This window comes from Manacus vitellinus, unplaced genomic scaffold, assembly GCF_001715985.3.
Source record: "Manacus vitellinus isolate BGI_N305 unplaced genomic scaffold, ASM171598v3 scaffold_25_pilon, whole genome shotgun sequence".
NCBI lineage: Eukaryota > Metazoa > Chordata > Aves > Passeriformes > Pipridae > Manacus > Manacus vitellinus.
The window spans coordinates 8,520,754-8,544,595 of record NW_021939882.1 but is presented as its reverse complement, the minus strand read 5'-3'; the positions used below and the strand labels follow the sequence as shown (position 1 = coordinate 8,544,595).

The 23,842-nt window shown below is 43.8% G+C and overlaps 1 protein-coding gene across 1 annotated transcript in view; it reads left to right on the top strand.

The window, feature by feature from the left end:
- The window catches only part of SLIT3 (slit guidance ligand 3), a 475,112-nt gene that overhangs the window by 424,962 nt on the left and 26,308 nt on the right, over nt 1–23,842 (top strand). The window contains exons 28-30 of the mRNA XM_008928306.3: nt 2,313–2,452; nt 14,973–15,066; nt 19,885–20,022. Coding sequence (XP_008926554.3) covers nt 2,313–2,452; nt 14,973–15,066; nt 19,885–20,022 — 372 coding nt within the window. The remainder of the gene's footprint in view (nt 1–2,312; nt 2,453–14,972; nt 15,067–19,884; nt 20,023–23,842) is intronic.

Here is a 23,842-nt window from a genome sequence, read left to right as displayed (position 1 = left end):
AGGACCAGTAGCCAAATGCCATCAATTATTCTGACATTTCCCTGAGTATGGAATGTGTCCTAATATTGAGCAATTGTATATTAACAATCCCATATGAATTGTTACTAATGGTAACTCCACTGAGTTGAACCATTACTGTGATAGTATTTAATAATGTCATTTTTAATTGCATACATCCAAGCTGTCCCAATCCTTTTGTGGAAGGAGAATGGTGTTATATTCATACAAAAATCACCAGCACAAAGCCACTCTTGTTGCTTTTCTTTAAATGGAGAGAAAAATTTCTGCTCCCAAACGGAGACCTTGTCTTCCAATTTGCAGCCTGGAGCATATTTTTATGGTTGAGTTATAAACTCCTGAAAATGGGGTTTTGTAATCAAAATGGGAGACGTGATGAATGTCTCACTGTATTTAATTAGATGTTTTTAACCCCCTCCCTGACATTTGCCACAAAAGATGGTATGCCAGCTCTTCTTTCTTATCTGCCTCCTGTGATCCTCTGGACCATTGGAGGGTCAGCAAGAGGACATGTTTTATTAGCAATAATGAGCTTGAGACAGGAAAAGAAAATATTCCTTATTGATTTATTGTGTCCTAACTTGGATTTATTTGAGCAGTTTGGTTTTGGTTATTTGTGGTGAAGGTTTTCTAACTCTCACGACCTGTGGATGGTCCCTGCAGAGCTGAATGAAGGTGACTGTGCCTGGTATCCCTGCTCTCTACCTGTCTGGGAGACCTTACTGTTGTGGTGGCTCAAGACACATTCCCTTCTCACTTTTTTTCCCTTTTTGTTGTTCCCTTCTGAGGTGGCACATCATGAAGAGTCTAACCTAATCCTCAGGGTCCAGCCTAGGACTGCTGAGGGTGGATGGAAGACTCTGTGCCATCCCTCCCATGGGAGTCCCTGTGCTCTGCTCCGTCGGTGGCAGGCAGGAGGAAGGGAAGGCAATGTCACACTCAGAGCAGCCAGCCCAAAAGCCATGCAGCTTTCTTCACAGATTCTGAAGATCTGTTTCTCCAGGGCATTCCCCATCCCAACCCCGTGACACCTCTAGAAAGCAGGTTAACCACCTCATGTCCACTTTGTCCATCCGAGCTGAAAAAGGTCCCCTGCAGTTGTGCCTGCATTAGCAATTCTCCTGGTTTCTAAAAGCAGTGGATGGCCATTAGTGTGACTGCCGTGGTGCTTTCTGGTTTTCATCCTCATCCATCAGCAGTGCTTTACATTTGTTCAGTTCCTTTTCTGCCATCAGAGCTTGCATGGGAGAGGAAATGAACAGTTGAGTGAATGTGTAGTTTGGACTGGGACTCAAAACAACCCTTTCTGTGACTAGTGAGTGAACAGCAATGCTGGCACTTCAAAACTGACACTTCAAATACCATTGCTGGCTTCTTATAAGCCACTGAAATGACCAGAGCACTTAAAACATGTTTTTAGACTCTCTTTTTGGAAACTCTGGCCTCAACCTCTTCATCACTTACAGACAGTTTAAAATATAAAGCTTCTGTTTTTAACCATAGCTTCTAGATCTAGAGAGGAAAGGAAATGGAGATTGAAAAAAATGTCAAGTCATTCTGCAACCATTTAGTTTGTTACCCTCCTTCTAGGGACCATACATCAATTATTCTTCACTGGTGTCCACATCCTCACAGAACCATTACCAGCTCTGCCATGGTCTGTATTTTAGTTGAATTATCTGGGCATCATCAGCCCTTCTACAAACAGATGTTGGAGGAGCTGCAGAAGTACTGAAACCTGACTGCACTTGTAAAAGCAATCATTCCCAAGCATTTCTTGTTTGGACAAGTGACAGAGTGGTAATGAGAAGAAAATGCTCCTGTCTGTAAACTCAGTTCAAGTTGGTCTTTGAAGAGAGTGAACTACCTAAAAGCTGCCAAGCTGCCCTGAGATTGTGCAGTCCTCAGTAGGAAAGTGTCCACATTCCCACAAAACCATTAACAGAGAAGCCAAGGATTTGAATATTGTGATGAGTGTTTACTCCCCTGCCCTGGAGTTGCTTACTTCAGTTCAGAGCAAGAGTTATCAGTGAAGAAGGCAAAGGGAGCACAGAAGAGCCTGGCTCCTGATGATGCTTTTTATGTCTCATGTAAATGATTTCACAGCCCCATGACCCATAAGACTGCATCCTTCACCAAACACATAGGGTTAAAGTGCCCTGAACCTCACAGCAGCAGCGAATTTGGCTCCAACAACTCACTTCTATATGTTTTCATTTCAGTTTTATGCCTCAAATCTCCTCCTTCAGATCCATGCTAACATTTATTAATTTTTTTTTTTTCTTTCTCCAAAGCTGCTCTTGTCTCCTTGGGTATGAGGGGGAGAGGTGTGAAATAAACCCAGATGACTGTGAGGATAATGACTGCGAGAATAACTCTACGTGTGTGGATGGGATCAACAACTATGTTTGTCTCTGCCCTCCTAATTACACAGGTAAGAAAGGGCCACAACAAAAGAGCAAGAATCCATGAGAAGTGCCTGATGGGAAGGGTCCAAATGCATGTTTATTTTGTGTATGAGCCTATAATTAACCGAAAATCTAGTCCCATTTTAAGGCAACCTGGATTTCTTCCTGGAGAAATGTTAGTTCTGTTAATGTTGCAATACGTGTGCTCACAAATATGGCTGCTTTTCTGTGTCAAAATACTGATACCTCATTTGTAAAATACATTAAAATAGAGTGTTTAAGGTGTTGGATAAATCTGTACCTCAGCATACAAACTCTCTAAATGTATTTCAGAAATATTCCCAGTTCTGAGCTGAGTCTGATATACACCTATTCTGGAAAATCTTGGCTTTTAGGGCATGGCTTTCCCCTGAGCTCTCAGAGGTCTGCATTTATTTAAAAAAAAAAAGAGCCTGACAATGTGCTGCTTAAATTCATTATGTCCATTCCACCAGTGGAGAAGCAAAGGCTGTGTGAGAAGCTGTGGGCTCAGGTGTGGACTTCAGTGTGCACCCCTGGCAGGTGACAGGCCGAGCCCATGGCCACAGAGGTTGGTGGCTGAGTTAGAAATGGGGTTAGTTTTTCCGGCGTCCATCCTGCATTTCAGATAAATTCCTTCCCAAACCCTTCTGTGAGAGCAGAAACCCTCTTAACTGGGATCTAAAAATGCTTTTTCTCAAGTCGTTCTGGAACAGACTAATTCACATGGTGTTAGCCCAGCCTTCCTGGCTCAGCGTGGAGGGGTGAGGAAACACCTGCAATAGTTCCTACTTCCAGCCTTTGAAATGGGTTTATTACCTTCAGAGCATGGAGAAGGAATGAAGGGCTTCTTGTACACTGGAATATATTACATGTCAGGGGATTTAATGAGGATCAAGCTTGAGTGGCTGAGTAAAGCAGGAGGAAAGCTTCTAGAATTTCCAAACTCTTAAAATACTTTTTGTGGCTGATACAAAGGAGGCCCATGTAAATCTTCAGCTGAGAAAAGCCTTATGACTTGAATGCACGTTTATTGGAGCTCTAAAATGATATTTCTGCCAAAAACTAAAAAACTTAAGCTTAGCAAAGAGTTTTGCTTGTAGTATGTTGAGCCCACTGTGCTTATTTGTGCACTATTTTTGTCAGCTACTCTTGGGTGGTTTCAAAGAGGACTCAATGCAAAGAGGCAGAGTCTTTACATTTACAAGGGGAAATATATTTGCCCAGCCAAGAAAACACATCTCTAGTAAGGAACTGAATCCAGTATACATGCAAATGTGCTTTCCTTTCTGCAGGATTATTGCAGAATTTTATTTTTTTTTTAGATAAAAAAAGGTAGGAAAGAAGTAGATTGGGATGTTTTCTCAGATGACCATCTGGTTGAGGGCCAGAGAACTTGTGTGATACTTCAGAATCAGTTTTGAAATATTTTTGATCATCTTCCAGTGCTTTTTTGGGTTGTTTTTTTTTTTTCCACCTGAATTTTGTCTGTGCTGTGGCTCTGCTTATTAGCAGGGGTTTGTGACGTACCAGGCCCATCTTGCCATGTGGGATCACACACAACTGTTTATGCCACACAATAAGCATTTGCACACATAAGCACCTGCTAACAGTGCAGGCAGTAAGTTTGACTAAGACTGAAACAAGATGAATTTTTGAAGAAAAGACAGAAATACTCCTGGAAAATATAATGTGAATCATAAGTGAGAAAGGTTGCAAAAATAGGGGTGTTGCTTAAAACAGAATCCGAAGGGTTCCAATAGTTCGTGTTGCTTAAAATAGGAAGAGTTTAGTGAACTGTGATACAAAAATTGCCTTCACCTGCTTTCCGTCCATTTTGGAGGGGGATATTTCATCCAACCTGATCAGTCAGCTGGAAGGACTGACTGCAGTGCAACTGCCTGGGCTGAAACACCTCTCAGAGCCACACCTGGCCTTGGAGCACAAAGGGAGGGAGCAGCATGAAATGGCTGGAAGAACTGAAGCCATCAGCCAAACACGAGTACATATGAGCCAAGCAAACCTGAGCTGTGGGTTTGAGGGTCCTCTAAGAGTTGAATCCAAACATGAGAGTTTGGAAATCGTGGAGTTGCTCAGTTGACTGAGCAGCAGCTGAGGAGATGCCATGGAAGCACAGAGGCAAGTCATGGAGACATACTTGGGAAGGGTTTGTGTGCCTGACCTGGAAAGAGAGGGATCTGTTGACCAAAGAGTTTGACTGAAGTCTGCTGTGACATCCAGGGCATCTCTATGTATGTTCTCTTTAGATAAAACTTTTTATACTGAAGGAATATCATTATCTATTTAAAAAAAAAAAAAAAAGTAGGTGCAGGTGACTTCAGTACTGCACAGGAATGTTAGGAATAGAAAAGCTTTGTATGGATTTGATCTCTATTTGAATGAACAAAGAATGGATTGCAGAGAGTACTGTCCAGGGAAGCAGCTTTCCTGTGAAGTAGCCTGGGGACAATGAGCTCTTGATGTGAGACTTTGCCTAAAAGGGCACAGACATCTTTAGGCAGGGTGTATCCAGTAGGACAGAACATATAGGTAATATCCCTTTGTCTTGTGCCCAAATATTATACTTAGTTCTGTTGTTAACAAGGAGTAGGTAGACAGAGCAAGCTTTTTTTTCCTCACCAACACTTGTATGGAGAACAGAAATTTCTTTAAAAGGGTCACTGACTGGGCTTTGTGGCTGAACAAATCCAGACCATACATTTTTATCAATTTTTATCAATTTTTATCAATGTAATTATGCAAGAGTTGTTGGTTCTGGGTACAGATGGGGATTTCTCAGCAGGTGCTGAAGTTAAACCCCACATTAATTCAAGAGTGGTGTGTTTTACACTGGAGCATTTCTGTCCTGATCCTCTGGGGATGTTTGCAGTAACATGCAGGCTGTTGGTTAGAGGTGCCCAGCTCAGTTCGTGCAGATTCCTGCTTTGTTCAGCTGGAGAGGCAGGCAGGCTCTGGCAGCACTGCCAGGCAGGTACCCTGAACCCCTCATCACTCCTGTGGGCTTGGATGCCACAATTCTGGTAAGACTCCAGTGATATTTCAGTAAATGCTGCATGTGTGGAACAAATGTATGTTGTAATAGGACAAATAGTCTGACTACAGGGAGGAGGAAGATCCAAGAGCGTGTGTGTATGTGTGTTGTTCTGTAAGAAATAGTTCGGGTCCCCCTTGGTTTAGTTGAGTAATGGTTAAATCACGACAGTAAATCTTATGTTCCTAAATGAAATGCAAATTAAAAATGTGCGTGTTGAAAATTTTGACTGTTGACAGAGTCGCAGTATCCAGGCTTTGGTTTTTTCCATACCTTAGTATTTTCCTGCTCCATGTTCTGTCTGTCTAGTTTTACTCATTATAGCCTTTTTAGGAAACAGTATCCCAAATTATGATGCATGAATTTTGCTTTCATTGGTTGGAATAATGAAGGCCAAAAATCTTTCTTCAATTAATAACATTTTGCAGTGTTTTCCTTTAAAATTCTCTGACAGTCTTTCTCCCCGCTTGAAGTAGATGAAAAATGCCCAATTTGTTAAGTGACTGCTGAGGAGAGAATTTCCCACACTCCAGCCCCATTTCACTTTCGTTTAAAAAAAAAAAGAAAAAACCCACACCAAAAAGCAACCCACGCTCACACAATAACCTCCTTCCTAGTTCTTTTCCATCTACTAGCTCCAAAACAATGTGGAAATACAAATGGATTCTATGAAGTAGTAATTTAAGTTAAAGAAGACAAAACTGAGAGGAGGGGAGGCAGAGAGCTGAATACCATGAAAACATTCCAGCCTCTACCTGCACCACCAGGTTTCCTCACCATTCTCAAAGTCAGTATTTTCAGTGTTTGTGGCCTGTATTTCAATAACCAAACCAACACTCATGCTGTGTAATAGAGTCCTGATGGCTTTTATTGTCAGCTGATGTCTTATTTTTCTTCTGCCCAGCTGGTTATTTTAATCCTGAAGCTGAATTACAAACATGTATTTCCTCCAGGATAATCGTGCACCCCAAATCCAGGCAGCTCTGAGCAGTGTAGGCTGGTTTATAACCCAGTTGTACCCTTGGTAGATTAGAGCTCCTCCCTACAGCTTGGTAGGTTTTCCTCTCCTTAAAAAAGAGACATATATAGGAACATCAAAAGAGAAAGCTATGAATTAGATAAGCCACCCCAGTTCTTTTCCTTTTTGTATTTTTCTAATTTCTGCCTTATACAAATGTTTTGCTCTCTCCTTGGCTTTAGAGTTTAGAAATGTAGGGTGAAATTCACAGAGCTTTTCCCTTCCACTTCTTTTTCTTATTCACTGCTGTCACAGACCTCCTGGAGAGCCATCACTGTTTTGTTTATAGTCCTAGATTCAAATACAGCATCTCTTACCTCTAAAGAGATCCTCTCCTCAGCCTCATTTTCCTCTGGGTATCCAAGTGAAGAGGGGTCCAAACATATATAAAGGAACAAATGGGCTGCACCAAACATGTACTGTGTGCTTCGAATGGTTTTATGCTTTACCTGCTAGTTTATTTGGGACTTTTCCTTCTTCCTGTCTGATTTTAGCCACAAGCAGAAATATGTAGTACTTCCACACAAAAAAAATCCCCCCCGGAAATATAATCCTACTTTCTAAGGATCCTAAAAAGCCTCAACAAATACCCACCCCTCTTTGTTCTGAAACCTAAAAAATAATAATTAGTGGCTTCTACTGCTTAAAATAGGTCTTTTCTAAAATACACAGAGAGAGGAGGGGAGCAAGTGTTTTAAAATAGTTTGTTTCCCTGGGAAAAAGCTGCAAGCAGTTTGTATCACAGAAAAACAAATATATATCTGAAAATAAATAATCAAAAAAAAAAAGCTAAAAACTATTTCTGGTTTGATGTCTTTGGAATAGAAAGCTAAAATCTATTTTACCTTAGGGGACCTTGTGGTGTCCTGTGGTAGATGGTATCTGAGATTTTTGCAGCTATGCTGTTTTTAGACAGAGCAGAACTCCCTGTTAGTGATTATGGGCCCTTTTCCTGGTTTATCCCGTTGTGGTGACGCTGCCTGGCCAGAGCCAAGCACCCAGACCAGCCAAACATCTCTAGGGAAAGCAGCTGTGGGATGGCTGCCCCTGTGCTGGAGCTCTCCCACCATGACCATTGTGAGATGATGTGACACCACCCCAAGACAGGCCCCAGTGACAGCTGGACAGGGCTGAGGTGGATCATGGCACTGCAGCTGCTTTTTCCACCCTGTGAGTTTTTAACTGCATGTTTGATAGAGAAACAGGAAGGTTTGAGGTAGTGTGGTTCAGCCACAAGGATATGGACTGCCTAATAAACACTGAAGGCTTAAACAAGTACTTAACTATCAGCTTCTTTTAAATTTTGGAACCTTAGCTATAACTTCCCCAAGACAAAGAGTGAAAATTGTGGTCAGAGTTTGGTCTGTTTTCTTCCTTTTATTTGAAGGAGTGCTGCCTTACATGGAAGTGTCTCAGTTTTAGTTACTTGGCAAATATGAAGTGTGTTTGCTTTCTGTGCAGAACATAAAAAGGCACCCACATTCCCCAGTTGTGTAACTAGGAATGAGAAGTGCTGGGAGAGTTGGAAGGTTTTGGCTTTGTTCAAGAGCCTAAGCCCATTTCCAGCCCTGTTTTTTTAGAAGAGAACCACATGTCACTGCTATCAGATTGGAGTCTCCTATCTCATCTACTGGGACTAAAGGAGGAAATAGCACAGTAACTGGCAGAGCTGCAGCCTGTCTTCAGCCTCAGTATGGGTGTCCTGTTATGTTGGAGTGCTCCAGCTCCAGGATTTCCTCTGGTCAAATTCCCATCTGTAAAATGTAAAGTGTCATGTTTGTGGAATAAGATATACCAGAGAATTTCTCTTTGTTCATCAGGAAACAGTGTATCTATAAGAAAATGGAATGTCAGCTACTGCTGTCCTAAAGGATGGGTGGGATGAAATCATCCTCAAATGGGATGTACAATTCATTAAATCCAGTCTGTGAGGAAGCACAGTGGGAAAGAAGCAAATCTTTCTGCATATGAAGTGCTCTTCAGAGACCTCCCTTGGTTCAAGGACCACGTTGGGTTCACGTGGCAAGGTTTTGGTGGCAGAGGAGGAAGGAGGCTGCAGGGGTGGCTTCTGTGAGAAGAGATCAGGAGCTGCTCCCCTCTCAGACTGCCAGTGCCCAAAGCTGAGCCCATCAACAGTGCTGATGAAAAAATGTGAGAGAAGCAAGCATGCAAACACCAAGGCCAGTGACAAAGAGGAGGGAGGGCTCCCATGAAGACCACAGTGAGGCAGGCTGTGCCCCTGCAGCCCAGGGAGAACCCATAGGATCATAGGATCACCTGGGTTGGAAGAGATCTCTGAGATCATCAAGTCCAACCCTTGATCCAACCCCGCTGTGGTTCCCAGACCATGTCACTAAGTGCCACATCCAGTCTCATCATAAAAACCTGCAGGGACAGGGAATCCACCACCTCCCTGGGCAGCCCATTCCAGTGGCTGATTACCCTCTCTGTAAAGAATTTCTTCCTAATATCCAACCTAAACCTCCCCTGGCACAGCTGAAGACCCAGCCCTCTTGTCTTACTGATCACTGCCTGGGAGAAGAGACCAACCCCCACCTGGCTCCCCCCTCCTGTCAGGGAGTTGTAGAGAGTGAGGAGGTCTCCCCTGAGCTGCCTCTTCTCCAGGGTGAACAGCCCCAGCTCCCTCAGCCTCTCCTCACAGGACTTGTGCTCCAGCCTTGTTGCTCTTCTCTGGACCTGCTCCAGCACCTCAGTATCCTTCCTGAAGCAGGCTCCTGGCAGGAGCTGCAACCCATGGAGAGGAGGAGCCCAGGCAGGAGCAGGTTTTCTGGCAGGAACTGTGTCCCTTCAGTCTGCTCCTGAAAAACTGTATCCCACAGGATGTACCCGCAGTGGAGCAATTCTTGAAGAACTGCAGCCTGAGGGAAGGACCCACGTTGGAGAAGGTCATGAAGGACTGAAGGTTGGAGCAGGTCATGAAGGACTGTGTCCCATGGGATTTAGCCCATGCTGGAGTGGGGGAACAGCATGAGGAGGAAGAAGTGGCAGAGACAAAGTGTTTTGAACAGATCACAACCCCCATTTCCCCATCCCCATGTTCAGACTATATGAATCTACAGTGTGTCCAGTGTCCACTCTGCCAGCTCTGGAAGGACGTCTCAGCTAACGTGTGACATCTCAGGTGTGACTGCACTAGACTGTGTGAATAACTGAATCAATCCCTAACAGATTCCAGACAAATTGGAAGGCATCCATATAAAGAAATACAGCTCAAAAATTTAGGTGGTCCAGCAAAATCAGGATCTGTTCCAGGCACAGTGGTTCTGAGGGATAATGCACCTTGTAGGAGCACTGGGAATTGTCTGGTTCAGTCTCACAGACTGCGTTGTGTGGCATTTGGGATGTTGAATATGGTTTTTCATGCTTTGGCAGTGCGTAGGACTAAAACACATTCCTTCTTCAGGATTCTGAAATAGTGAAAGGATCATTATTTCCATATCCAGATCTTGTTTTATCCATTATCCTTTCGTTAAACCTCAAGATTTGGGATAATTGCTCCTTGATTCTGAAAAACAAGTCACTGTGGGAATCTCAATGTGGAATCTAACTTCAGGTTCCCACTTAATAGGTTGAAACCTGGTAAGTGAAAACTCTGGAGATTTTAAGAATTAACACAGGATAAAAAGCACAAAGTAAATCTTAGTTCTTTGCCTACTAAGTACTGTGGGCAGTGTTCATCAAGCAAGAGCAAACTTCAGTAATGCTGCAGAAAGAATTCTGCTACAGTGCATTCCAGGTAATTTCCTTGATGTTTTGATATCTAACATAGCAGCATTTGCTACTGAAGGATTTTCACAGAGTTTCTCATCTCTTCATTGCAAGTTCAAACAGCTTGGAAGTAAAAAACTTCATCTTTTTTTTATTTTCTAAGATGAGCCTCAAATTGATTTCATCAAACATCAACAACATTCCTTACTGAATTACACTGTTGGAGGAACATCCTATGTCTGTTCCACCCAATCATTTTTGGGTTCAGTGTTCTGAAATTTCCAGTTGGCGCTGACTTCTTTTTAAATGACTGCAAAGAGAACAGGGGAAAACAAAATAAGGAAGGCATTTCTTCCGGTACAAATTATTAGATATAAAGTGAGTAATCTCTTAGGAGAAAAACAGCACATGAATTTTTATTAGCAGTAAAGACAAGAGTTCCATTCTGACTTACCTGGCAAAGTTCAGATTGTTGCAACACACTGTTTAAGTGCTCACCCTGTCCGGCCTGGAAATATTTTCTCTGTGGACACAGGCCAGGCTTTCCCCATCCTTTCCTCACTGCAAGCACGTTCCTTTTCTCAAGTAATATTGTGAAATTCTTGACAGCATTTTTACTGTTCGTCTTCCAGACCCTGCTAAAACTTCTTTAGCGTTAAGGACAGGAATATTTTCTGTGTTGCTTCACCAGTTATTTCTTGAATGCTCTGAATGACAGAACAAAGTATCACCCAAGTGACTTATGGAACAAAAGGAAAATCATTGAACTCATTGGTTGCAAATTGGTGCTCTAAATTGTCTTTTCAGAACTGCAGTTCTACTTACAGATAAATAAGTAAAATACTTTTACTGCATCCAGTTTCTCTTTTACTGATTAAGGAGAAATAGTGTAACTTGGATCCTGGCTTTAAAAGCCTAATGGGGCATGAAATAAATAGCTCTCATGACAGCACAGAATGGAAAAAAGAAAGATGATTATTAAACTGTGTGTAAAAGTCCTCTTTATTGCTCTATTGTTGTTTTGGCTTCGTTCTGAGACGTGGGGAAGGCTACAGAAAAGCCTAAGCATGTTTCTTGGCAGCTCTTCAGAAGCAGTGAGCCCTGCGGAAAGCCCCGTGAAATTCAGGATTTTGCTGAAAAATAAGACCAGGAAAATGTTGCATGAGGCAAAAAGAAAAAAAGTTTTGTTGCGGTTTCTTAAGACAACAATCAGTGCTGGTGAAGGGGACAAGGGAGGTAGTTTCAAAAGGGCAGAATACCTTTGTTATTATTTGGAGATTTATTTTTTTTTTCCTTTTTTTTTTTGGTAATTCATGAATCAGCAGCAATGGCAGATCCACCTGTTACTGTTCCACCTCTCTGTTCCAGTCTGAAAATTGCAATTTTTTTTCTGTGGTAGATCAGAGTGCTTCCTTCATTATTTAGGATTGAAAAATGCTTCACTGATTAAAAAAGAAACATAGCTGTGGTTTCCCAGTCCATTTTATACAAGCACTTCAGAAACCTGTGGAGCTCTGATTTGAGAACGTGTGGGAGAGAGGAAAATGGGGAGGTTGGATTGTTTTCTGCGTTTGGGAAAGCGTTACACTGAAGTTTTCTCTTGTTTTATCACGATCAAACATCTTCCACGAAGACAATCAGTGCTGCTAGGAGCTGGCCTAGGATGAATGTCCAGTTTGGTTTTGGGTTCACATAACTATCCAGTGAGAAACTTGGACTGGACTTTTCATTGCTGCACAGAGAAGCAGCTCTGTGTCACTCCAAAAAAACAGAGGATCAGATTTGTCCTCTGATACTGACATTAAAGCAACCAATGAATGTTGCACTCTCAGGTCTGAGGGCAGATTTTTTGGGCCCAGATATTTTCTGAGTGGATAAAATACGGGAGAGAAGGACTTTGTGTAGCTGGTGCCTTGGGTTTTTTATTTTCAGAAAGTGTTTTATTTCCCTGGCATGCTTTCTGCAGTGTCTACTGGACGCTGGTGGGGCCTGAAATAATGACCCAGAAGTATTCTCTTCCTGAGATGAGGCTGCTCTAGTTGCAAGGCGTTCCCAAGTGAACTCCCTAATGAGTGATAGATGGGAAAAATAACAGGAAGGATCCTTAAATGTTCCAAGTTTTGCATGAAAAATATCATTTTTTTGGATGCTGTGTTTGGTACCTAGCCTAGAATTCTCCTACATTTTGATAGTGGTGTCTTTAGAATGACACAGTGAGTCATAATATTTGACATTTGGGGAGATTTTTACTGGATCTCTAAGCACTTGTCAAGACTGTTCAGAAGAATACTTTAAGAAGAATTATGGTTTCCTTTGAGAGTTTTGAAACTGTTCATATTTTTTCAAGCCTGTTTCCTTTTCCTCAAAACAAAGCAAAACAAAAAAAAGAAACTTCAAAAGTATGTGTTGACCATTTTTGGTGAGAGCATAGTTGAAGGCATCTATCCACACTGTATCCAGGTATTAAATGGTCTTCCAGAAATATTTCCAGCTTCAGCTTATTGAGTCCTTTTAGTGTCACCAGCCAATTAGGGTTTTTTCATGTTTATTCTCACATAAGATTCGTAGCACCCAAGGGACACGGGGAATTCTGAGATGACAAACTGGAAGTTGTTCCAAGCATCAGAGCAAGGTCTGACCTGCTGTTTTTCAGGTCCAAGGGAGTCCCTTTGCTTGTTAGTATTTGGGAGGGTTGGTGGCCTGTGGATTTGGGGGTTGCATTAAACAGACCTGTCTCCAGTTCTGCCACCTCAGAGTGTTAATAGCTGTCCCCAGTGACAGAGGGCTTTGTTATGGCAAGACTTGAGCATCTCCAGTTGCTTTTGAGGAGCAGTAAAGTACAGTGGCAAACCTCAAGGCCAGTGAATGATCTGTTTCCCTGGTTCCCATGGATCTGCAGTGTTCAGTTTAACTGGCATTTTCCCCTTTCCTGAGCTGGATACCTTCATGACATTTGCCCAGGATTTATCCAGGGTTGTAAAAAGACTTGGTAGTATTTCACAGTGGTGACTTCCTGGGTTTCCTTGGCTCCAGATGGAACTGGGTGTCTTATAACTGATACTATGAACAATAAACTGCAGGTTGCCATGTCAGACCTCTCCAGTACTGCCAAACCCAGCCCACTAATGAGTCATGAGGGGGTGTTTGGCACATGAGTACAGGGTTTGTGCTGGTGGTGCCCCCTCTCATGCCTTGTATTCTCCCTCCACTGTCTCATTTACGCCTGGGAGCTCTCAAAAGAAGACACAGCAGATATTCCGTGTTTGAAATGCACAAAAACAATTGGGTAATTTTTGCAAACACATCTTATACTTCCCTTCTAATATGAAGAGTTTTATCAAGGGAGATGTAGCTTGTACTGTAGGGAGGCTGGACATGTGGGAGAAATAACCTGACTGAGCATTAGCAGCTGGGGGAGTTAACAACTTAAACCATACCTATCAACACCAGAGTCATCCTCAAAATTGTGCTCTCAGGCACCCCTGCCAGATCACAAAACTGATAAGAGATGAATGGTTCTGATTTGCATTTTCCATCTGAATTCTGACCTTTGTGGTTTACTTGGCTTGTGTTTTCAAGTGTTTCTCCATAGCCACTGGAGTGTAGAGAAATGTAAGGGTTTTTGAGTTTCTTCCAAGGCAGGTGGAGCTGCAGCTCCGTGAGAACACCCCAGAACATTGCCAGCCCTCCAGTGCCTCCCATGTTATCCTTTTTCCCACACTATCCACATGGCCTGTTTGCTTATGTGATGGTATGTGCTGTGTATAGGCACAGAAAATATGTATAACCCTGAAACCCTGCAGATGTGCTCTTCTGATAGAGCTGCACAGGGGACTTTGGGACTGTAGCTTTTGAGGGTTTCCATGTTGAGACTACCTGACCTTTGCTTTTCCTGCAAGGCTTTGGGAGGTGTGGGGTAGGTTGGATTCTGGGGAAGGCAAAGATTTCTGTGGTCTTTGGCTGGATCTCAAATCCTGGGGTACTGAAGTGTGACCTAATAATTTAGGACTCTGAGAAGGATTGTATTTAAATAAACTATCTGGGTTTGAACATTCTGCAACTATTAATTATTAAAATTTATACAAATCCAGGGAGGTTCATGGCATGTTACACACCATACCTAGAAACAGCTGAGCTGAGCTTACATGTGATGGATTTTTTTTTTTTCTGAAAAGACATCATCTCCTGTGAGCACAATAGAGCTAGTACTTCTCTTATAAATAGTGAATGTTCTATAATTGCATGCAGCCCTAAAGCTGGTTCCTATTATGGAGAGTCACAGAGGTTTGAGGGGGAGACTTTGTGGGTTGTTTTTCTTCTGCAGAATGATGTCCAATTGACTCCTTTGGCAGAGTATTAACTATGGCTAAAATATGTGTCCGTGTGAAAATGCTACGGTCTAATGAGCAACTTCACTTTTGTGTCACTTTCTTGCTTTGAAATAAGAGGTTCTGGGTCAGGAACTGCCCATTTGATCCCTTGTCTGTCTCCAAGTGGAGTTTACATGTCAGTACTTTTTATACCAGCCTTTCAAATCCGTGTGATAGAAACACTGTGGTCACTGTAGGTCAAAGGAGCTCAATTTAATGAAGTCTCAACAAGTTGATTGTCACTTCCTGCTGAACTACTGAGCTGTCTCCACTGAGGGAGATTGGCCATCCCTGGATACCATGGGTGTTCAGGGCTGTCCAAGTTGTGTTACAGCTTTATTGCTTTTCTCTTTCCTCAGGTGAACTGTGTGATGAGGTGATCAACCACTGTGTTCCTGACCTAAACCCCTGCCAGCACGAGTCCAAATGTGTTCCCCTTGACAAAGGAACCAGGTGAGCATGTGTTGGTCTCTGCACACTGGGAAAATCCACCCATTGGCTTGGCTGGGGTTGAACTGGCAATGAGTTGGGGGCAAAAATAATCAAATTTAACACAAATAATGCAAGACTATATATGCTTCAGATCATGTTACATTTTATCTTTAATGAACACATACATACTTTTCTAGCTTTCTGTGGTTTACTTGAAAATAGTGGATGTACCCTCAGAGCAGAGAAATTATTCTGGAAGAGAGCATGGCAAAAGGAGAACTTATAGAACAGTCACTGCAAAGTATCTTAACCTGCATCAGAAAAAAAGGACAGTTTCCTTATGTGTTCCTTAGTGCATTTATAAATTCAAGCAGCATAACAGGAGCCTTAACAAATCCAGAGCTGGATGGCTCTCACTCAGGACTCACCTTTTCCATTGGCCTTGCTTGGTTCATCTGGGATTTGGTGTGTTTGCATTTGCCTTTTGGGAATGACCTGCCTGTTTCACAGGGGCAAAATAAAGGCTCGTGTTTTAAGTGGCAGTAAAACATGTGGAGGGTTGGGGAGTTTTGAGAGGTGTGCAGTAGCAGTGCTCATCCCTTGTGTGAAGAGGGAATTTCAGAGCAATTTAGCAAATGGAGGCAGCCAATTGAAAAGTCAAGCTCTGTGGAAAGCTTGTCAGGAAAAGATCTTTGAATCAAAGTAAGAAGGAGAGACAAATCCAGGAGAGTGCAGTGCAGTGTGAGCTGCATTCTGCACCTTCCCCTGAGGCTGTTCTCCCAGCCATCATTCAGTCCTGGGTGCTCCCTCCTGGGATTTTGGGGAGCACACCCAGTATATCCCAGGAGAGGGATGGTAGCACTCTTTGGTCTTCCTGCTAACTCACAGTTGGGGTCAGATTTTGTCCTGTGAAACCACCAGACTGTCAGAATAGTGTAAACTGATACACAGGACACTTCAGGAGAGCTAAAAGGAAATGAACCAAATGTTCTTTGCAGGATTCATTCCTTGTTAATCCAGCATTTGCTTAATCCAGTAGCTGCATCAGGTTATGAGATGAAGGAGGGTATAGAGATAGCTGTGGCCCTGAATGGTTTTACTCTTGCTGCAAGCATTTCTATACCTGCCACCCAAATAATTGGAGAAAATAAGACACTTTTTCACATGCTTGCTAGAAAAGTGTTCCTCACAGTGAGGCCATTAACGCTTGAGGGGAGCCTAAATAACTACTTATAATTATTTTTCTAAATATAGCAAAACTATATAAAAATAATATAGAAAAAACTATATTTAGTTTTTCTAAAGTTAGAAAAATTATATTTTTCCATACTGTTTGTTGTGTTATTCCTTCCACTATTCGTAGAATGCTACAGAAAAATCCCTCATTTCTTTACTGCTCCTCTCCCATTTTGCTTTCTAGCAGCCAAAATTGAGAGGTGAAGGAGCCTGCCCAGCCTTGAATGTAGAGCTGTGCAAGTATTTCTATTTCTTTCATGCTTTAGTGGCACTGAACCATTCAGAAATGGGCTGAGAGCCCTCAGCAGTTTTGCAGTGAGGTGTGTGTGCTGCTGGGGCTCACTGAAATCAGCAGCCTCTGCTCCTGTGCTGTAGCTGATCCCTTGGGCAGCCTGATCTCCTGATCTGGGATGTTCCATCCATTTAGGGTGTCATGGTGCAGGATAATGCTGCAGGCAGAAGGAGTCAAGCTCAGGTGCCTCTGTCTGCTTCCAGAGGCAGGGAATGTTAATGGCAGGATTCAGGCTTGTTCCTGAGCTGTTTGTGCCCTGGGCATGTGAGTAGGACACACCAGTGAGGGATATCATGGCAGCAAGGACAGTCTGTCTGTCCTGCCCTCAACTCTAGTCAGTCCACAACTCTGCAGAGGGAAGAAAAGATGACAAAGACAGGAAAAAAAATAGGAAGCCAAGTTATTTATTGATCTGGGGAGGGAAATTCCATCCTGGCCCTGCAATAGAAGATGTGATTCAGGGCTTTAAGGCAACAGACATTGAGTGCAGATGCAAATGCCAACATTTTCAATACAACTGGACGTGTTTTTAGGCTCTCTCTGATACTGGGAATGTTGCCATCACCACAAAGCTGTAACAGAAAACAAGATTTCAACAGTAGTGGTGTCAGATGGTCACTGGGAAATGAGATAACTGATCTAATCACATAAATTACTCTCTTACCAGGATTTGAACGTGAAGGTTTCTTTGCCACGTTCTTTACTGCATCAGACTTTTACTGATTGATACCTAGTCCCTTGCTGGCACTCTGTGGGATAAGGATGGAGCTACCATGCCATCATTCCCTGGTGGGGGGAGACCTTGGTTTTCTGGGAAGACTCTGGGTGAGGAACTCATGGGGCTGAATTTCTCACCTGCTACACTCCAGGCAGGAATTTTGTGGTAGCTTCAACCTACATGTGACCTACCAAGACCTTAGATGAGACTGACCCAAAAGGAATTCCATGTTTCTAAAGGAAAAGCCAAGTTTGGAAGCAAACTGGACTATTTCAGTGTCTCTGGCTGCACAGAGCTCTCTTTGCTTTCTGAGCTAAAATTGCAGGTGGCTTTTCTCCCTTCCAGCCTCCACATCTTTATTGCGCTGTTACTACAGAAGAAGAGTAGCTTTCTGTATGCCAGAAAACAAAACAAAACAAAAATCAACCAAAAAATACCGTTTAACACAATGAAATTACTTCCAAAAAAAAAAAAAACTTCAGAAAAGGAGCATGTTTTTCCATTCACTGTATTGATGTTGGAGCATGGTATAAATATAGTTTATTATTCTAAAGCTTGGAATTATTACCTGACAGCTTAAAATGCTGATTTAATGCAGCCCTGCAGAGAAAAGTGGTGGTTCTGTCATTACTGAGATAGCCAATACACATCATAAAATTGATGCATGGCAGCCCTGTATAAGGAACTGCACATCGTTCATTATTACATCACTTTATATTAGGACTGCAGGGATCAATAAAAAGCAACAGGATTAAATGCTGCCAATTCTCCTCACAAAGTCCTTTGATTGACATTATTTCCTTGCAGGTGTGACTGCAATGCTGCCAGAAAATGCTGCCCACTTCTTAGGGTTTGGGGAAGGAACACCTTTTGCTTTTTGTTCTGTTTTGTCATCTCCATTATGTTAATCACAGTATTCCCTGAGCCACCAGAGTGTAAAAAAAGCAATTCAGGTGTGCAGAGCTGGGACATCAACCTTTCTGTGGCTGTGGAGGGTTGTGGTGGGGCCTCTCCTGCTGGGAGGGTGGAGACAAGAAGTGTGTGGATCTGCCCAGCCTTATCCACCCGACAGTCACAGATCCACAGGCTTTGCTCCCCTGTTTTAGCCAGTCACGAGCCACGTTTTGATGTGGAGACTGAAGGTCACAGTGGCTGCTGTAGCCCTGATGCTGTGGCAGCTGCTCCCTGGCCATTGGCACACACAGGACACGCTGCTGCACTTTGGCAAGTGGCACCCACCTCACTGCCTTGCCCTGGTGAGCTGGGGAGTGGCCAGGAGCCACACACTGTCCTGGGAACCAGAGTCAGCACAGTGACTGCTGCCTGCAAAGTGGAAATATTTATCCTCATCACTCCCATGTGTCCAGTTCCTCTGAAGAAGTTTTGCACAAGGTGCTTCCTCCTGCACTTACCCCACCAGGCTGCTGGCAGGGAGGAGGAGGATAAACAGATTGATGGAGCAGTAGTTTTGCTCTTGATGCTGCCTCCCTCAACTTTATAATGTCTCTCCTCTTCCAGCTCTCGGTGGCAGGCACTCTGAGTCCAACCATGAGGCTCTAGCAAGAGCACAGACCTCTCTTTTATTGCTAAATTAACTGTAGTTCTTCCCTTGTTTTGGTTGAAGTGGTTTGCCTTTTGTTTTCCAGATGTGCAACAACATCCAACTGGGAGGAGTAAAACATGTTTTATGGACTAAAGAGTGTTCATGACTAAACATTGTCTGCAGTATAGATTCAAAAAAAAGGCTGCTCAGCAATCCCTAAAGATCTGATCCAAGTCAGAGACTTTGGGATGCATTTTCTATTGTCAGGATATAAACTTCTGCAAGACTTATAAATAGAAATGCTGATGCAGCCTTCGTACAGCAAACTTGAGAATCGCATAAAATAAAACAAAAGGCAATGTCTGCAGGCTTGGGTACATCCCATGGTGATGCTCCTGTGAACGGTGTTCCTCCACCAGCAGCAGGTACAGGCTTTGCCTGAGTGTCACCACGGGAAAGGACAGCCTGCAAAGATAACTTTCCGTAGTTGCAGCAGCATTTTGCCTTGCACTTGAATGGCAAACAGGTGGTGGTCTCACAACCAATGGTCTTTTCCCTTAAATTTGCTGAATTTTGTGGCCTGTTCGCAGATTGCTTCCATTTGGAAGGTGGGAACCTTCCTGAGCTCCGTGGAGCTGCACAGGGCCAACCTCAGACACTCAGCACCAGCAAAATCACAGTCTGGGGCACCAGAGCCACTGCCCTGGCAGAATATTGCCCTTCAAGTCCGTGAGGCTGGGGAAGATGTTGTCATCTTTAGCAGAATTGGGAGACAACTGTGTGATCACCCTTCTCCACAGCCCTGCCTGAGGGAAAGCAGTAGTAGGGTGTTGCTTTGCTCAGCTCGAATTTCAGCAGATTGCAGAACCTCAAGTGCAGCCAGCCAGGAGGGACCTGAGCGTTTCTGATGGCAGGAATTCTGCTGGATGCTGCCAGGAGTAATTGCTAACACCTCCCCACCTCAAACCGGATTGGTGCTGGGCTGCCTGTGTGTGCTGTTGTTGTGATCACCTAAACAAGCCATTAAAGGGCGACTTTCTTGCCTTTCAGATGCGAGTGCTTGCCGGGTTACAGCGGCAAGCACTGCGAGATCGATGATGACGACTGCGTGGGCCACAAGTGTCGTCACGGAGCCGTGTGTGTGGATGCTGTCAATGGCTACACCTGTGTCTGTCCCCAGGGCTTCAGGTACGAGGGAGGCAGCTCCTCCCTGGAATGTCAGGACACTTTCTTTAAGTGCTTTCATGCTCAGGGCTAATCAGCCTCCAGTTACAGTATTGATCTGTCATTGCCACGTGAATGGGTGCCTCAAGTCCTGTACCTGAAGGAGGTCTTAACTGGGTCCAGGGGGCTGCAATTCTGGCTTGGAAAGCAGCAATTTGCCCCTTGAGCAGTGCTGTTAGTCTGCCTGCCCCAGCCCTCCGTGGTAACACACTCAGCACACGAGGTAATACACTCACGTGGATTACATGGAGATAAACCCAGCGTGTGCAGAGAGAGTAAAGAAGAATAAAATTGCACGTATGAACCCTCAGACCTGGCTGCAAGAAGGTGTGAGTCTGAAGATTTTGTGCCAGTGTCTCGGTGCCTCTTGGTGGAGGAGCTCAGTGTGATTTGGGCTGTAAATTTCCAGTCTCTCGTTCTGACAGCTGCCAATATATCTGACTCCTGGAAATCTCTCTGTCTGTCAAAGATAAGTGTGCTCCTCCAAATGGATTCACTAATCATTGCCTGAGGCTGGATACTGGCTTCCTTCCAGCTAAACCTTGTCTGTGTTTGAAACACACACAAGACAAAGAAGGAATACCTGAAAAGATCAGTCTTGACATAGCAGAAATTGCGTGAACACTTATAAATCTTTTTCTCTTCTTTGTATCTGCAACTGTTTTCATTCTTCTTGCTTTCATCCTTGCTGGTTTGGGGTTTTTTCCCCTCTCAACACACATTTTTGTTCCATAGCAGACAGCCTTCCCTGAATAGGCATTGATATATAGCATGATGTCAGCCCATGGTTTCGCTGAATCAGGCTTGTTATTTACAGGGTATCAGATATCCTCTGAATTTCAAATTCATGCCCTTTTCTCCATGTTTCACTCTCTGCTTCAGTCCATTTGGGGATCTTGCAGATTGGTGACTGGTAAGGCTAATATGTGACTGTCCCACAGTGGGATTGTAAATCCTCAGTGTTATCTAATTGTTGGAGTTGAGAAATGGGATTGCAAAGCCATGTCTGGAGTCAAGGGTAACTTGAGCCTGTCATCAGATGGAAGTGACTGGGAGGCTTCTGCTGCATGTCCCCTGGTTTTTAAGGCCTGTCAGTACTAGGCAGTGATGAATGTGAGGGGTTTTTTCCAGGAAAGCAGAGTCACAGTGTTTGGCAGAGATGTTTTGAGTTGTGACACCGCTGGGTGGAGCAGCAGGGGTCCCTTGCCATGTACCAAACAGCTCTACTGGCAATTTAAGCAGTGCCCCAGCTTGACTGGTCTCACCCCACGGGCTTCCAGAGCAGAACAAGAACAGCCCAGCATTGCTCAAATGATGGGGTTTCATTCCACTAAAAGTCCTCTAAGTAGAAGAAACATCTTTCTGCACAAAACTCCAAAACTCAGCTGCCAGCTTAGACAGCACTTCATAGCCCAAGGCACTGTGGGCAAGCAAAGTAATCCTGCTGCCTGTCAACAGCACAGCCAGGATTAACTTGAGTTCTCCTCTTTGCTTTATTTTTTCTCCACTAGTCCATGCCACCTCCCTAAATTTCCTGTGCAAGATGCAAGGGAGACAAGGGTCTTTTGGGAGAAAAAGCCCTACCATGTTCCCTCTGCCAAGGCACAGAGCAAGCTGGAGCCTGTGTGTTCTCCATGCAGAATAGTCCCTGATCTTGTTTGATTTCAGGATTAAAATTCTGCTGACAAAATATGATCTCATTATTCTTCCCATGACTCCAGCCTTTTGTAGTTTAAAGGCCTGCTGCTCTGAAGGGGGTTCTGAGGTTTGGGTTTTTTCCCTGTTAAGATTACAATTGCAAATATGGTGATTGACAGAGTTCAGCCTTCTGATGTTCAGGGTTACAGACTCCCCTTTCTCAGAGCTGCCTCGGGCATGAGGATGTGTGGCAAGGAGATAACTGCAAGTGTTTGAAGGCTGCAAGTGTTGATGAAAAGGAGAGAACATAAGGAGTGGTCTGACAAAGGTAACTAGAAGACCTAAGATAATGATTAATGAAGTTTTTTTGGCTAAGTATCAGGGATCATTTCCCAGCAGTGAGCTTGCAGAGTGCCCTCCCAATTATCCAGAGCTTATGCTGTTGTAATAAATGCACAGACCTATAACAATTTTATGGTTGTCACTACACTGTATGTCAAAGCCACTTGGAGCCACACATTAATAAGGATGTTAAAACTTACATCCTCACAGGGCTGAACAAATGGCACTTGGGTGACTTTTAACAATGTAGGTAGGGCCTCACCCACAGTGAGTGACACCTCTCTGATGACAGCCCCAAAAAGCAGTCGTGCCAACATGCACACACTTGCTTTCCCATCTTACCATTTCCAGTTCACTGGTCAGATGTACTTGTGCTCCTCACAGCACCTTTCCTTAGCACTCTGCAACCTCTTGCAACTTCATAACATACTTTCATCCTGCAGAGTTTTCGGTGTTTTCTTCCCAAAATAGCATTCGTTTACCCCCTGCAGATGAAAACATTTTAGAGAATTTGTGAGCCCTGCTGGATAAAACCCAAGTTCTCAAAGCTTCCCTCCAGCAATCAGCCTCACAGTAGTGTTACCTGGTAAATGCTGCTCTGGTGGGGAAGCACACATTAAGCTGCAGAGCCTGATGGAAGCACTGCTCCTCCACGGTGCAGATGCTTCTGAGTTCTCCACTGGGACAGATTGCTGCAAGAAACTCAGCAGTGATTATTTAAATAAAGGAGATTGTACCAGGCAAGAATGGACTTGGCCGTGTCAGGCTGTGCTCCACATTCCACTGGTGAGAAAATAAGTCACATTAATTATTTCTAAATATGTCCTTTTAAAAATACTGAAAAAGAAAAGGGCTTGGCAGACACTGTTGCTCCTGTCATTTCTAGGGGCCAGTATCAGGACAGAAGCACTGGTAAAGCCACTGACTGAAGGGGTTTCAAAGCAAGGAAGGGTGTGCAGGAGCCATGCCAGGAGCTTCAGGGAATCTTTCAGAGCAGCACCAAGCACAGACACACTGGCTTCTTCCAACATTTGCTTTCTGTTAGTGGAGGCTGTTGTGGGTCGCGTGGATTTTTTTATTATTATTATTTTTAACTTCCGTGAAATTAGAATTTTATACACTGAATTTTCCTTCTGTTTTCTCCTTGCTGCTGATGACAAAACAGAACAATGGGCATTAGGTAGAACCAAGCTCAGGGGCTGGGTTAGCAGTGCTCTGTTCTGCTAAGCACCTCTGGGAAGCAATTCCAGCTGAGCCCAGGCCAGGTGACAGCCACCTGTGGGGCTGAGCCTGGTCTGATCCCTTTGCTGGCTCTCCTGATGTGTTTTCCAGCCACAGATCCCAGCCCTGGAGAGGGAGATCACACACCTAATGAAACCAGGCTGTGAATAGGAATGTGCCCTGGTCGGACAGTCCCTTCCATGCCTGGCTGGCAGTGGGGACATGGCACTGGTGTGTCCCCAGCTCACCAGCTCTGGTGGGTCCGACTGCTGTGATGGTAGGAAATGCCACAGTAACTACCTTAAACTGGCAAGAATTGCTTTCTGTGTATCTATCTTCTCATGAGATTGTTCCTTTTTTTGTTTTTTTTTTAAATATTCTCTTGTTTTCTTGGAAAGGGGAATCCAAGCCATCTCTTGCTGAGTGGTGCTGTGCCCCCGAGGTGCTGTGCTCACCCTGCAGAAATGGGGGGCCTGTGGGGATCTGCCAAGGAGCTGCAGCAAAGTATCTTGCCCCAGAAGAGAAAATCCCTGATCTATAAGTAATTCATAGTTAAGGTGTGTCCACAAACACATGTTCCCAA